At 46.4% G+C, this 16,522-nt stretch overlaps 1 protein-coding gene across 1 annotated transcript in view; it reads left to right on the top strand.

Moving 5' to 3' along the window:
• The first annotated feature begins 1,209 nt into the window (after positions 1 to 1,209).
• Positions 1,210 to 16,522, top strand: part of CLEC11A (C-type lectin domain containing 11A) — a 128,704-nt gene continuing 113,391 nt past the window's right edge. The window contains exon 1 of the mRNA XM_078655297.1: positions 1,210 to 2,144. Coding sequence (XP_078511423.1) covers positions 1,983 to 2,144 — 162 coding nt within the window. The 5' untranslated portion in view covers positions 1,210 to 1,982. The remainder of the gene's footprint in view (positions 2,145 to 16,522) is intronic.

Here is a 16,522-nt window from a genome sequence, read left to right as displayed (position 1 = left end):
TCCATGGTTTCCGCCCCATTCATGACATATTCTGTTACGTTTGCATCACATGTCTATGTATACGCCCTGTTACACCTCTTTTTCACCCTTATCTTTCGCGACTGCTACGCGTCACGCCTATTGCTCCACCCACTGCTACGCCCATTGCAATGTAATGCTATGTGTTTGCGATATGTATATATGCCCATGTACTGTTATTAAAAAGTTATCCGTTCTGTTCCCTTGTCCCGATCCTGACCCCGGCAGCTGCCATCCTATTCCCGTGCAGGTCGTCCTGTTCCTGTCCTTATGCTGTATTAAACCTGCAAAACTCCTACTACCTCGAATCTTGACTCTTATTTATTGAGCTATCTGTTATTCATTTATGCATTCAAAAATAGGGTATTATTTATTTGGAGAAGATGGTATCAAGCGTGTGGCCGGCGGAGTGGGCGGGCGTTGTGACGAGTTGTCTGAGTCTGAGGTTGGCGAGGTTGTCAATCAGGGTGGTGGAGTTGGAGTCGTTGTTCTCAAGGTGGAAGTTCAGGAGAATGCTGCTGCGCAACCAAACCCTGGGTGTCAATGCGCTACCAGGGGCGGTAAGGCTGATTAAAAGGCACCACACGGGCATCCACAAAGTTGAAAGGCACATGAAAGAAGGGCCATCGTTTTTCAAATGAGGGCCTGTCACTGAAAGGACAAAAGCCAACACAGTGTGTGTAAAGAGTGTGGCCAGGCGCTTCAGACCGCTCTCTACATACATTGACTAACTCATACTTACATACTTTGATGTCTCCGTCTCCACCCTCGCACGTGCATGGACACTGGTCATAACAAGCAGCAGAGGAGTAAACATTCAATGCCACAACATATGATACTTAACAGCTGCATATATTTTTCCTTCTGTGAAGTTAGTGTAGTCAGAGAACACTTTTCACAATTGGTCTGTATGTGGAATTCAGGGAGGCGCCTTTAACGTCGTCCATCCTCGCCGCTCCTCGGCAGCAGTCTGTGTTCATTGGTCCCCAAGGACTTCTCTGCCTCTGGAATTGTGGACTTCTAGAAAAAACATTCATATTTCCTGTTCTTAAGACTCACCCCACCCCTGGAGCCGCGAGCTTCGGCTGGAACAAAGAAACCGCAGCCCGGGACTGGAGCGCGAGAGAGGGGCGCGAGGAGGAGCGCTGGGACTGGCTGCGCGCGGGACGGTGAAGAGAGAGTAACACCAGGACACCGGCGCGCGCGGGGCAGACACTGCGCGCGAGACTCTGCAGGCAGAGGGAGCAAGAAACACCGTGTGAGACTGAGGCAAGCACGAGACTGTGTGAGTCACGAGAGAGAGAGCCGGACTGCGTGACACTGAGAGAAGGAAGAAGTCAAGAAAGAGACTGCGAGACACAGAAGAGAGAGAGAGCAAGAATTTTTGATTCTCTGATTCCTGCCGAGGCGAGACACTGCGTGAGACACTAGAGAGTGCGCACGGACTGTGTGACACTGAGAGAAGGAAAAAGTCAAGAAAGAAACTGTGCGAGACATCACAGAGACACGGAGCAGGTTTAAGTGTGTGAAACTGGGTAAATTGAAGAGTCAAGAAACGAAATCTATAAACTGCGTGAGACACTGAAGAGAAAGGGTGGAAGCAAAGTCCGAGAGACTGAGGCAGTAAAGACAGTCAAGTGAGCGACTGTGTGACACCGAAGATAAAACTAGCCAGGGTCGAGTGTGAGACTGCGAGGCAGCACGGGCAGTCAAGAAAGAGACCGCGCGTGAGACCGAAGAGGCGGGTTGAGGAGAGGTGAGGGTCGGACACACGAGAGTCAACAAAGAGACGCCGAGACACCGAACAGAGAGCAAGCAAGGTGCAGCTTGTAAAACTGTACATCGACAGGGACATACAGTGTGGAAGAGACTGCGTGGAGACATTGGAGAGACAGCTGCGAGTCCTTAGGTGCAAGAGTCCCTTCTAGCGCTCCAAGTACACCCCCACCCTCCAACTCGAGACGATGGGAGGGTGCTGGAGGGGCCTGCTCCTCATACTCCTGTGCCAGGGCTGGGCCCCTGGGGGCCAAGGAGCGGAACCAGCGGCAGAGGGGCCCACGGCCGGGACACAGCTCAGGAGAGGAGACTCGCTGACGGAGGACGAGATCGAGCGCATCCTGGGGCAGGTGAGTCCTGCAGGGGGCGCCTTGGTTTAAGATTGGGGTTTGCAGGTATTGGGGCCGAAAGAGCGGAGTGCTGGTGTGCTGCGGCATTAGAAGAGCTTTGGGGGGATCATGACGCCGGGAAAAAGCTGAAAACGCCAAAGAAATTAAGGTTTATGGAGGTGGTTATTTCTGAAAACCAACTTATAGTTCTTGAGGCCTCTAAGTCCCGGTGCAGTTTCTTTGATTCCAACTCCTGGTGCAGTTTCATTGATGCTGACTCCTGGTGCAGGTTCTTGTTTCCTAGTCCTGGTGCGGGTTCTTTGATTCCTAGTCATGGTGCAGGTTCTGTGATCTTGAGTCCTGGTTCTTCGATTCTGAGTCCTCATGCATGCTCTTTGATTCTGATTCCTGGTGTAGGTTTTTTGATTCCGATTCCTGGGTGAAGTTTCTCTGATTCTGAGTCTTAGGTGCAGGTTCTTTGATTCCAAGACCTAGTCCCTGTTCTTTGACTCCAAGTCCTGGTGCAGATTCTTTTATTACGAGTCCTGGTGCAGGTACTTTGATTCGGAGTTCTGGTGCACATTCTTTAATTCCGAGTCTTACTTCAGGATACTTTGATTCCTAGTCCTGGTACAAGTTCTTTGATCTCGAGCCCTGGTGCAGGTTCTTTGATCTCGAGTCCTGGTGCAGGTACTTTGATTACGAGTCCTGGTGCAGGTTCTTTGATTCCTAGTCATGGTGCAGGTTCTTTGAACTTGAGTCCTGGTTCTTCGATTCTGAGTCCTCATGCATGCTCTTTGATTCTGATTCCTGGTGTAGGTTCTTTGATTCCGATTCCTGGGTGAAGTTTCCCTGATTCTGAGTCCTGGGTGCAGGTTCTTTGATTCCAAGACCTAGTCCCTGTTCTTTGACTCCAAGTCCTGGTGCAGATTCTTTTATTACGAGTCCTGGTGCAGGTTTTTTATTATGAGTCCTGGTGCAGGTTCTTTGATCTCGAGTCCTGGTGCAGGTACTTTGATCTCGAGTCCTGGTGCAGGTTCTTTGATCTCGAGTCCTGGTGCAGGTTCTTTGATTCCGAGTCCTGGTGCAGGTACTTTGATTCTGAGTTCTGGTGCACATTATTTAATTCCGAGTCTTACTTCAGGTTCTTTGATTCCTAATCCTGGTGCAAGTTCTTTGATCTCGAGTCCTGGTGCCGGTTCTTTGATCTCGAGTCCTGGTGCAGATACTTTGATCTCGAGTCCTGGTGCAGGTTCTTTGATATTGAGTCCTGGTGCATGTTCTTTGATTCCTAGTCCTGGTGCAAGTTCTTTAATTCCAGAGTCCTGGTGCTGTTTCTTTGATTCCAAGACCTGGTCCCTGTTCTTTGATTCTGAGTCCTGGTGCAGATTCTTTGATTCCGAGTCCTGGTGCAAGTCCTTTGAATCCTTGTACCAGTGCAGGTTCTTTGATTCAGAGTCCTGCTGCGGGTTCTTTGAATCCGATTCCCGGATGGGGTCTCTTTGATTCCTAGCCCTGATGCAGGTCCGCTGATTCTGATTCCTCTTGCAGGCTCTTTGATTCAGAGTCCTGGTGCAGGTTCTTTGATCTTGAATCCTGGTGCAGGCTCTTTGATTCAGAGTCCTGGTGCAGGTTCTTTGATCTTGAGTCCTGGTGAAGGTACCTTGATTCTGATTCCTGGGTGAGGTTACTTTGATTCCAAGTCCTGGGTGCAGGTTCGTTGATTCCAAGAATTGGTCCCTGTTCTTTGATTCCGAGTCCTGGTGCAGGTTCTTTGATACCGAGTCCTGGTGCAGGTTCTTTTATTCGGAGCTTTGGTGCACGTTCTTTAATTCCATGTCCTGGTGCAGGTTCTTTGATCTCGAGTCCTGGTGCAGGTTCTTTGATTCCGAGTCCTGGTGCAGGTACTTTGATTCTGAGTTCTGGTGCACATTATTTAATTCCGAGTCTTACTTCAGGTTCTTTGATTCCTAATCCTGGTGCAAGTTCTTTGATCTCGAGTCCTGGTGCCGGTTCTTTGATCTTGAGTCCTGGTGCAGGTACTTTGATCTCGAGTCCTGGTGCAGGTTCTTTGATATTGAGTCCTGGTGCATGTTCTTTGATTCCTAGTCCTGGTGCAAGTTCTTTAATTCCCGAGTCCTGGTGCAGTTTATTTGATTCCAAGACCTGGTCCCTGTTCTTTGATTCTGAGTCCTGGTGCAGATTCTTTGATTCCGAGTCCTGGTGCAAGTCCTTTGAATCCTTGTACCAGTGCAGGTTCTTTGATTCAGAGTCCTGCTGCGGGTTCTTTGAATCCGATTCCCGGATGGGGCCTCTTTGATTCCAAGTCCTGGTGCAGGTTCTTTGATTCCTAGCCCTGATGCAGGTTCGCTGATTCAGAGTCCTGGTGCAGGTTCACTGATTCAGAGTCCTGGTGCAGGTTCTTTGATCTTGAGTCCTGGTTCAGGTTCTTTGATTCTGATTCCTCTTGCAGGCTCTTTGATTCAGAGTCCTGGTGCAGGTTCTTTGATCTTGAATCCTGGTGCAGGCTCTTTGATTCCGGGTCCTGGTGCAGGTTCTTTGATCTTGAGTCCTGGTGAAGGTACTTTGATTCTGATTCCTGGGTTACTTTGATTCCAAGTCCTGGGTGCAGGTTCTTTGATTCCAAGAATTGGTCCCTGTTCTTTGATTCCGAGTCCTGGTGCAGGTTCTTTGATACCGAGTTCTGGTGCAGGTTCTTTGATTCCAAGTCCTGGTGCAGGTTCTTTGATACCGAGTCCTGGTGCAGGTTCTTTTATTCGGAGCTCTGGTGCACGTTCTTTAATTCCATGTCCTGGTGCTGGTTCTTTGATTCTGAGTCCTGGTGCAGTTTCTTTAATTCTGACTCCTGGTGCAGGTTCTTGTTTCCTAGTCCTGGCGCAGGTTTTTTGACTCCGAGTCCTGGTGGAGGTTTTTGATTCCTAGTCCTTGTGCAGGTTCTTTGATTACGAGTCCTGGTGCAGGTTCTTTGATTCCTAGTCATGGTGCAGGTTCTTTGAACTTGAGTCCTGGTTCTTCGATTCTGAGTCTTCATGCATGCTCTTTGATTCTGATTCCTGGTGTAGGTTCCTTGATTCCGATTCCTGGGTGAAGTTTCTCTGATTCTGAGTCCTAGGTGTAGGTTCTTTGATTCCAAGACCTAGTCCCTGTTCTTTGACTCCAAGTCCTGGTGCAGATTCTTTTATTACGAGTCCTGGTGCAGGTACTTTGATTCTGAGTTCTGGTGCACATTCTTTCATTCCAAGCCTTCCTTCAGGTCCTTTGATTCCTAGTCCTGGTGCAAGTTCTTTGATCTCGAGTCCTGGTGCAGGTTCTTTGATCTCGAGTCCTGGTGCAGGTTCTTTGATTCCGAGTCCTGGTGCATGTTCTTTTATTCCTAGTCCTGGTACAGGTTCTTTAATTCCCGAGTCCTGGTGCAGTTTATTTGATTCCAAGACCTGGTCCGTGTTCTTTGATTCTGAGTCCTGGTGCAGGTTCTTTGATTCCGAGTCCTGGTGCAAGTCCTTTGAATCCTAGTCCCGGTGCAGGTTCTTTGATTCAGAGTCCTGCTGCGGGTTCTTTGATTCCGATTCCTGGATGAGGTGTCTTTGATTCCGAGTTCTGGTGCAGGTTCTTTGATGCCTAGCCCCAATGCAGGTTCACTGATTCAGAGTCCTGGTGCAGGTTCACTGATTCAGAGTCCTGGTGCAGGTTCTTTGACCTTGAGTCCTGGTTCAGGTTGTTTGTTTCTGAGTCCTCTTGCAGGCTCTTTGATTCTGAGTCCCGGTGCAGGTTCTTTGATTCTGATTCCTGGGTGAGGTTACTTTGATTCCAAGTCCTGGGTGCAGGTTCTTTGATTCCAAGAATTGGTCCCTGTTCTTTGATTCCGAGTCCTGGTGCAGGTTCTTTGATACCATGTCCTGGTGCAGGTTCTTTGATTCCAAGTCCTGGTGCAGGTTCTTTGATACCGAGTCCTGGTTGCAGGTTTTTTGATTCGGAGCTTTGGTGCACGTTCTTTAAACCCTTGCATGCTGGCGCGATTCTGCGCCTGTGCGGCAAAATCGCGAGTGGGCGGGTTTATGACGGCCCCCAGCCGTCATCAGCACACGAGTGCCGTAGTGCATGACGGATGGGGGCCGTCATCAGCATGCAAGGGGTTAATTCCATGTCCTGGTGCAGGTTCTTTGATTCTGAGGCTTGGTGCATGTTCTTTGATTCCGAGTCCTTTTTCAAGTTCTTTGGTTCTGAGTCCTGGTGTAGATTTGTTGTTGCCGAGTCCTGGGGTAGGTTCTTTGACTCTGACTACTGATGCAGATTCTTTAATTTTGATTCCTGCTTCAAATTATTTGATTTCATGTCCTACTTACGGTTCTTTGATTTCGAGTCCTGGGGAAAATTCTTTGATTCTGAGTCCTGGTGCTCGTTCTTTGATTTCTATTCCTGGTGCAGGTTCTTGACTGTGAGTCCTAGTGCATGTTCTTTGATTCTTAGTCCTGGTGCATGTCGTTTGATTCCTAGTCCTGGAGCGGATTAATTGATTCAAAGTACTGATGCAGGTTATTTAATTCAGAGTTCTTGTGCTGGTTTTTAATTCTTTGATTCTGAGTCTTAGTGCCAGTTCTTTGATATGTACTCCTGGACTGGTGCAGGTTCTTTGATTCATAATCCCAGTGCAGGTTCTTTGATACCGAGGCTTGGTTTAGGCTCTTTAATTCTGAGTCCTGGTGCAGGTTCTTGATTCTGAGTCCTGGTCAGGTACTTTCATTCTGAGTGCAGGTGCAGAGTCTTTGATTTGTGTCCAGGTTCCATTATTCCTAGTGCACATTCTTTGATTCTGAATCCTGGTGCAGGTTCTTTGATACCGAGTCCTGGTGCACATTCCTTGATTCTGAATCCTGGTGCATCTTCTTTGATTCAGAATCCTGTACAAAAAAACAGTGGCTGGATATGAAATTGCGCAAGGCCAAGAGGAAGTAGGTTTCACAGTAAGCTGCTCAAAGGGACAACGGGAAATCGGCCACTAACATCCCCAATGGTTCTCTTATGTGAAACACAAGGAGTAAAAGATCAAGCAAAACTGTCCAGAGCAAAGATCACACCAATAACAGTTATGTGAGAAATAAAGATTCAGATTCTTCGCATATCATGTGGTAGAAAAATCAGTTCAATTTTTTTTCTTTCTTCTTTTTCTTCTCAAACAGTCAAAACTTCCAGTAAATCTTTAGATAATCATACAGGTGTAGCCAAAAAACGCACAAAGCCGACACGTGTTTCGTCACGGGACATTCACCCAATTACTTCATCAGGGCTACAACAAAACAATAAATCCATATTATATACAGATTCATATATCACAGCTCCATTTACCCTTCACCATAACCAGTGTCAGATAAGGGAAAATTCGAAAAGAGTATTTCAGAAGGAAAGAAAAGAGGAGAAGGTTGAAGGTACACCAATAGTCCTAATATTGGTGTATAAAAATTGTGTCACGATAAAGACAGTTCACCATTGTGATAAGCTTAAAATACTAGAGAGAACAAACAAAGGGAAGATAAGCTAAGTTTAGGCAGAATAGATGAAAGAGCCAATAGCTTCATGTGACCACACCAATTAGTACCTTATCGCCCAAGATTAGATAGTAGCTATAAAGCTAAGCAGCAATCACTCACCAAGGATAATTCCTCATAGAGTGAAAAGAAGTTCACGGTTCCGAAAAGACTGTCAGTTACACAGTACAACGTCACGTTCGAATGATCTAAAGAGACCATAACGCAAAAATTTTTATTTAGCCAGTTCGAGGTAATTCTACAGAAAGATTCGAGTTAGAGATCTCTCATACCTAAATAGCGTTATCCTTTTTTCTTATATTTCTTCAAATATGAGGTCCACTTATCCGTAACTAATCGGTGCGATATCTAATAAAAGAAAACAATAGGATATATACACATGTGTGTCCATTATTATTCAAAGTCGCCTAACTCGGAGACAATAGCTCAAAGGGGCAGACTGTGCCAATATTTGCGAGCCTCTAACCTATCCAAGGTGACAGTACCATAGTCCAAACACAAAATAATACCCATCACGTTGTCACAAATTACCTTCAACTTGTTGAAGGTCATTTGTGACAATGTGATGGGTATTATTAGATCATTCGAACGTGGGCGATAAGGTACTAATTGGTGTGGTCACATGAAGCTACTGGCTCCTTCATCTATTCTGCCGTAAATTTAGCTTATCTTCCCTTTGTTTGTTCTCTCTAGTATTTTAAGCTTATCACAATGGTGAACTGTCTTTATCTTGACACAATTTTTATACACGAATATAAGGACTATTGGTGTACCTTCAACCTTCTCCTCTTTTCTTTCCTTCTGAAATACTCTGCTTGAATTTTCCCTTATCTGACACTGGTTATGGTGAAGGGTAAATGGAGCTGTGATATATGAATCTGTATATATTATGGATTTATTGTTTTGTTGTAGCCCTGAAGAAGTCATTGGGTGAATGTCCCGTGACGAAACACGTGTCGGCTTTGTGCGTTTTTTGGCTACACCTGAATGATTATCTGAAGATTTACTGGAAGTTTTGACTGTTTGAGAAGAAAAAGAAGAAAGAAATAAAAAAAAGAAAGAAATGGAACTGATTTTTCTACCACATGATATGCGAAGAATCTGAATCTTTATTTCTCACATAACTGTTATTGGAGTGATCTTTGTGTCGTAGCCTTCCGGTCTCCTTCCCTCAGGGTTGTGTGATGCTATATGGGGGCCCACCTCTTAATCGACCCAAGTCCGGTTTGCAACTAGCACGGACTTTTGGGCGCGATTGAGCGGGGGAAAAAACAGGAACCAGGGCGGGGACTTCTGGGGTGTGCCCTGCAAAGGAGACAAAAGTAAACAACAAAAGATCAACCCTTGTGTCTGCCGCCTACTCTATCTGACCTTGATATTCAATAGATCTAGCCTATTACCTGTTTGTATGCATGGTCTCTTCCAACTAATAACCAGACAACTTGTACAGGAGATAGATTCACGCACATGAGTTCAATATCTCTGGAATAAGCTCTGTCTGTAAATAATCCCCAAAAGAGACTTGTGTCAATTACCATCCGGTTAACGCACGTTGTCTCTAAATGAAAGACGGAATCCTTAATACGCAGGACTCCCAGCAATGTTCACCCCATGATAGAAAACAATGTCAAACTCAGAAAAAGGTTCAGTGATACTGATAAGCCTTAGCACACTGATTTGTAAATAAAGCACCATAGAACAAAAAATGACTGGATATCACTAGGCTAGGTATGAGGGGTGTTTTCCTCTCTGCACGAGACCGTCCGTCTCCTCCAACAGAGAGTATCACCTCCCCAGCGCCGCTATGTGCGCCCTCCTCCTCTGCACGAGTACGCCGGAAATAGGCGACTCCTCCAACAGAGGAGAATACAGGCGTTTAAACCTCTCTGCAGGAGACCGGCCGGTCTCTTCCAACAGAGAGAAAAACAGCCTAAGCGCCTCTACGTGCGCACTCCTCCTCTGCACGAATACGCAAACGTGCGTTTCTTCCAACAGAGGAGAATACCTTTCTGCCTTGTTACCTGATCACGACGGAGCAAGAAAACAGAAGCCGGTTCCGGAACCTCCGGACGAATGCTCTCTCCTCCGGGACTTTGGTTGAATCAAAGAACACTCCGCTGTGGACCCTCGGTACTGCAAAGCAATTATCGGCAGCGCTTCTAGCGTCCCTGCCTACTTATAGCCCCTGAGATTGTTTGTGCCTTCCTTATTGATTCCACCTGTGTTCCTAGCGCTGCTCGCGCTAAGCTCCATGGGTATTGTAGTCTTCCGCATTGCGCTATGCTAATTCCCACGCATCGCGCGTGAGTTGTCTTAATTTCACTCACTCGGTACAGCTAGCGGAAGCACCCTAGCTCATCCGAATGCATTTGTGACAGTACATTTCCCTTCTCCGATGACGCTAGCTGACAGTGGGTTTCTCCGGATGCAGTCGATGAAACTTTGCCACTAGTCTCGGGGCATGTACCCCCTCCCATGGCTCCCATGAGTCTTCTTCCTGACCATATCCCTTCCAGGACACCAAGTACCACACCTTTCCCCTTACTAACTTGGCATCCCTGATGCTCTCCACCTCGTATTCCTCTTCCCCCCGAACTGACACAGGTGTGGGTCTGATCGGGCAAGCTCCATGTAGGGGCTTCAACAGAGAGACATGGAATACAGGGTGTATTTTCATGTGTCCCGGTAGTTTCATTTTGACCGCCACAGGGTTCACTAGTTTGGACACCCTATACGGACCTATGTACTTTGGACCAAAGGAGCTGGTGCGCTTAAAACGTATGTTTCTAGATGACAACCAGACCCAATCCCCCACCTTGTACTCCGGACCTGCTCTGCGGTGTCTGTCTGCTTGTTGTTTGTACCTGCTCTTGGCTCTTTGCAAATTTGCTCTCGTGTTCAGAATCACTTTGCGCATGCTCTGTAGCCTTTGTTTGAGATCAGGAAGTTTCCCTACTTGTTTAGGCAAGACCACAGGGTTGAACCTCGGGTGAAACCCATATGTACAATAGAAGGGAGAGTAAGAAGTGGATGCATGTTTTGCACTGTTATATGCGATTTCCGCCACCCACAGCCACTCCACCCATGCCTCTGTGTTGTTGTTGACATAACATCGGAGGTACTGTTTCAGGGTTTGATTGAGTCTTTCGGTTTGGCCGTCGGTTTGTGGGTGAAAGCTCGTAGACAGTGTGGTATCGATTCGGAGAGCCGCACACCATGTTTTCCAGAATTTTGCTGTGAATTGGGCCCCTCTGTCGGATACGATAGTCCTGGGAATTCCGTGCATCCTCACCACGTGTTGCAACAACAAGGTGGCTAGTTGGCTAGCCGTAGGTACTTGTTTGCAGGATAGAAAATGACCCATTTTGGTAAGATAGTCCACTACCACTATTATAGCCGTGTTTCCCTGACTCTCCGGCAACCCCACGATGAAGTCTATGGAGATTCTTTCCCACGGCTCCTCTGGGGTAGGCATGATTTGTAGTAGGCCCGCTTTCCGATGATGGTCAGTCTTTGATTGAGCGCATATTGTGCATTCTTTTACCCACGCCATCACATCTCTCCGCACCTCAGGCCACCAGAATTGGCGCAGCACCCGATCCAGCGTCTTGGCTTCTCCTTGATGACCTGCGCTAGGAACTGTATGACACCATCCAAACACGAGTTTCCTCGAAGATACTGCAGGAACGAGGATTTGTTTGCCCTTCAGAGCGATCCCGTCCCTTGATCGCCATTCAGGATGGGAACACAACCAACTCCTCCATACCCTGGATCGCAAGTCTTGACGTACTCTTTGAAGGAAAGTCTCGGGGTGCGTCGCACAGAGGACTTTGCCTGGTTCGATCATGGATACCTCTGGGGGTGTCTCTCTCATGGGAGCAGTGTCTTGTCTGGTCAAGGCGTCTGCTTTCTTATTGTCCCTACCCGGACGAAAAGTCACCAAGAAATGGTATTCCGCAAAAAACTGCATCCATCTCAACTGTCTGGGCGTGAGATGTCTAGCAGACCGCATGAACTGTAAATTCCGATGGTCAGTATATACAGTGACCTGATGCACTGCTCCCAACAGCAGATGTCTCCATTCCATAAATGCGTTGCGAATGGCCAATAGTTCCTTTTCTGCTATGGCATAGTGTCTTTCTGCCTCGTTTAATTTCCGTGACATGAAGGCGATAGGGTGCAAATAACCCGTGGTGTCCTGCCTTTGAGAAAGAACCGCTCCAATAACGACGTCTGACGCGTCTGCCTCTACGATATATGGCAATGAGGGATTAGCATGCGTGAGAACTGGGGCTGTGGTGAACGCTTTCTTCAACCGCACGAAAGCGTCTTGAGCTTCCTCATTCCATAGAAATTTGATTCTTTTTCGGGTGAGTCTAGTTAAAGGTACTACCATGTCCGAAAAATCTTTGATGAACCTGCGATAGAAGTTCGCAAAACCTAACAGGCTTTGAACCTCTTTGATGTTTTGTGGCCTAGGCCAGTCTTCAATAGCCTTTACTTTCCTCTCTGCCATGACTTGACCTGAAGGAGTCAGCATTACCCCTAGGAATTCCACCGTGTCCACGTGGAAATCGCATTTGGTTATCTTGCAAAACAGATGATGTTTCCGGAGGGCTTGGAGTACTAAACTCACGTGTCTCACGTGTTCTGGTTCATCGTTGGAATATACCAGGATATCATCGATATATACAACAGTAAAGACGTCCAAATACTCCCTCAAAACCTCATTGAGGAAGAATTGAAACGCCGCTGGCGCATTACAGAGGCCAAAGGGCATCACCAGGTATTCGTATAGACCATACCTGGTCTTGAAGGCCGTTTTCCATTCGTCGCCTTCTTTGACTCTAACCAAATGGTATGCCCCCCTTAAATCCAGCTTGGTGTAAATAGACGCAGCTCTCACCTGCTCCAGAAGCACGGGAATCAATGGTAAAGGATACCGATTTTTTATCGTTATGTCGTTGATCCTCCGAAAGTCGATACAACATCTCAGCTCTCCATTGGCTTTCGGTATGAAAAAGAGAGGCGATGCTGCAGGCGATCTCGAGGGACGGATGTACCCTAACTTTAGAAACTTGTCCAGGTATTCTCTTAGATAGTTGTTTTCCGGTATAGTGAGAGAATATATCCTGCCACAAGGTATCTCTGATCCCGGGATCAAATCAATCCGGCAATCGTAGTCTCTGTGTGGTGGTAACACATCTGCCTGGGTGTCGTTAAACACATCCTCAAATCCTTGGTAACAGTCAGGAAGCAACACCTCTTTTTCTGCTGCTGTAGCGACTAGGTGCCTAGGATGGTCCTGACGTGTTTCAGGTTGTGAGTGTGGCATACAGTGATTTAAACAATACTGCGAGTTGAACCTAATCGTTTTGTTTCCCCAATGCACTGAGGGTTCGTGTTCCCGCAACCAAGGAAGGCCCAATATGGCTTCGTACATAGGAGCCTGGATGATGTTAAACGAGATTCTTTCGTGATGGCTGTTTTCGTAGATCATGACGCACTCTTCGGTGTGATAACGGATAGGACCAGAAACCAACTCCTTTCCGTCCACTGCATAAACCAGTTCTGGCACTTCCTTCCGCTCTAGTGTCACCCCTAACCCCGAGGCCACCTCTTTGTCCATGAAACATCCGGTGGCTCCAGAATCTATCATGGTGTTTATTTCCCTGGCCACTTTACCCACCATGAGTGTCATGGTTACTACGAAATGTTCTTTCGCCCTTGTCTCTCTTGTGTTCAAGGAAGGGATCACCTTACTGCCTGAAGACCTCCCTTCTGCGTCTTTCAGGCTTTGGCGTTTCCCTCCTCTTTCTCCGCAGTCAACACCGACGCTTGTCCGACCCGTGGTTTTCCGTACTTGGGTTTGACCGGACACTCTCGTAAATAATGCCCTTTCTTTCCGCAGTAAAGGCAAAGACCCTGTTTCCTGCGATGGTCTCTTTCGCTAAGGGTCAGTGAGGCTCTCACGGTTCCGATGTCCATCGCCTCTGTGGCACTGTGATTCTTGTCTGGACCTGCTTTCTTCTCACCATATGGCACGGTTTTATCTTTCTTCCTCACATCTCCTTTTCTTTCGCGCAGCCGATGGTCTAAACGTAGGGTTAGGTCTATGAGAGCGGCACACGTGACTGGTTGTGGATCGATCTGGGCCAGCACGTCCTTCATCTCGTCTGTTAACCCCCTATAGTACACTGCCGATTTCTTGGCCTCGGGCCAGTCCGTTTCGGCCACCAGCCTCCGAAAGCTGTTTAGATAAGCCACCAAATCCTGGCTCCCCTGGTGTAGATCCAAGAGGTCTCGATCCGCGGAGAACGTATCCGCTCTTCTATCAAATGTGTGCTCAAAGCTGACTCGGAACTCGTCGCAATCATGTAATAGCGGGTCGTCGTTACGAACTATCGGGACGGCCCATTGAGCCGCTTCCCCTCCCAAATAGGATATAAGAAAAGCTACTCTGGATTGATTCGTGAGAAACAATTTCGGTTTACATGTGAAATGTAATAGGATTTGGGTCATGAACACTTGGACCTTTTTTATGTCCCCATGGAATCTTTCTGGTGGAGCTAGAGGGACCTGTGTAGGCATCTCTACGACTAACGCGTTGGGGCGAGCAGTTCCCCCTATATCAAAGGGATTTCTCAGTAAGTGATCTACTCTCGCTTGTAAGGTGGCGTTCTCCTGGCGTGATGCGGCTAGGTCTGCCTGCATCAATGCCAGAGCTTCCACCACGTTTTCTAGAGTGGCCATGCTTCACACAACCGGGAGAGAGTAATACGTGGGCCAATAATTATGTCGTAGCCTTCCGGTCTCCTTCCCTCAGGGTTGTGTGATGCTATATGGGGGCCCACCTCTTAATCGACCCAAGTCCGGTTTGCAACTAGCACGGACTTTTGGGCGCGATTGAGCGGGGGAAAAAACAGGAACCAGGGCGGGGACTTCTGGGGTGTGCCCTGCAAAGGAGACAAAAGTAAACAACAAAAGATCAACCCTTGTGTCTGCCGCCTACTCTATCTGACCTTGATATTCAATAGATCTAGCCTAGTACCTGTTTGTATGCATGGTCTCTTCCAACTAATAACCAGACAACTTGTACAGGAGATAGATTCACGCACATGAGTTCAATATCTCTGGAATAAGCTCTGTGTAGTGTATATAATTGTACACGCGTTCATGCACGTGTGTCTTCTCGTGCTTGAACGCGTGTGTTCTCATGCTTTAGTCACGCTCATATTTAGTTCCTAATGTGCGCGGACTACAACTGTGTTTATGCTTAAACACATCTCGTGACCTGTTGTCACTTGAATACAGCTATTTGTACAGTTACACATATACATGCTTTGATATAACTGTTAGTGGAAGTCAGTTACCACTGATTACATGAAGCGAGCAGTCATGTTCAGGGAGTGCTTCTAATTTCTGGAATAAACTTACTAAACTCATCAAGATCTCTGTGGATTATTACATGACAAATTGGCGACGAGGGACGGAGCATTTTAAACCCGTTCAAGAAGCATTTCCTGATTTTTTTTTTCTACAAAATTTCACGACGGCTCATTTTACAAACAACTCTCATTTCTACTACGAATACGAAGAGAAACGAAGTACTTGGATCCACGGTTTAGAATCCATTACCTTCCATACCTCCGGAGCGCGTTTCTTCAGCAACTTCATACACGCCCGCCATTAGCCTGCAGTCTACACCCCTGCGCTGCTGTGCTCACTTGGTTTTGGGCGGAAACTACTACGCTACTCCATTTCCTGGGAGACGCTACTCTCCGCTTTGGATAAAAATAAAGGAGGTGACTTCGCTTCATTGCCGTTTTGATTCAATACTCGGTAACTGTGAAATACGACTTGTGGAGACAGTTTGGGCAAGTATTATTACTAAGGAGCGTTTATTTAGAATCGCCTAACGACCCATACAAGTTCCAAGTACTTTTAAACTTTAACTTGAGACATTTCTTTATTTACAAGATACTTAATTTAGCACCATTTTAACCATTTTAAAACCAATATGTGTGCTCAAGGTTATACTCTTTCTCCACCACAAAGCTATTGGGCAGCTGGCAGTTCTCCATGTATGCCTTGGATTGAATGGAAAGCCTATTTTTTAAATTATATTGAAACACTAGATGCAAATGGAAAAATGAAAGCCCCAGAAAAGAAAGGCATTTTCTTACATTGCTTGGGACCAGAAGGGTTAAAAGCCTTCAATCAACTACCTACGTCACAAGCAAGTGGGGACTTGAATATATTTGATAAGGCCATCTATGACTTTGACAAATACTGCTCTCCTAAAGTCTGCATAGGAATTTCTAGATATAAATTCTTTCAGAGAAAACAGTTGAATGAAGAATCTGTTGATAATTTTGTCTCTTCTCTAAAAAACTCTAGCATTAGATTGCAAATTTGGCAATTTACAAGAAGATTTCATCAGAGATCAGGTTGTTATGCATTCTAGTAATGATACTATACAAGAAAGATTATGGATAAATGGTGATGAAAATTTAGATTTTATTGTATCCATTGTTAGGAAAGCAGAACTTTCTTGTAGGAGTGCGCAACAAGTTAAGGGAAAGAGTATTTCAGTTAGTAGAGAAATAGTTTCAAAAATTAATCACAAATATGATAGCAAAAACAGAGACGCTACAAAAAAAAAACAAACGTTTTCTCCCAAAGGTAATCCTGAGGATCTCAAGGGTAATTTGAAGTGTTTTAGATGCAATAGTAAATCTCATTTAGCTAATAACAAACTTTGCCCAGGGTTAAAACAAAAATGTACAAATTGTGGATTAATAGGACACTTCACTTCTGCTTGCAGAAGAGGTA

The sequence above is a fragment of the Lissotriton helveticus genome, chromosome 7, assembly GCF_964261635.1.
Source record: "Lissotriton helveticus chromosome 7, aLisHel1.1, whole genome shotgun sequence".
Taxonomy (NCBI): domain Eukaryota; kingdom Metazoa; phylum Chordata; class Amphibia; order Caudata; family Salamandridae; genus Lissotriton; species Lissotriton helveticus.
This window is presented reverse-complemented; position numbering and strand designations above follow the sequence as displayed.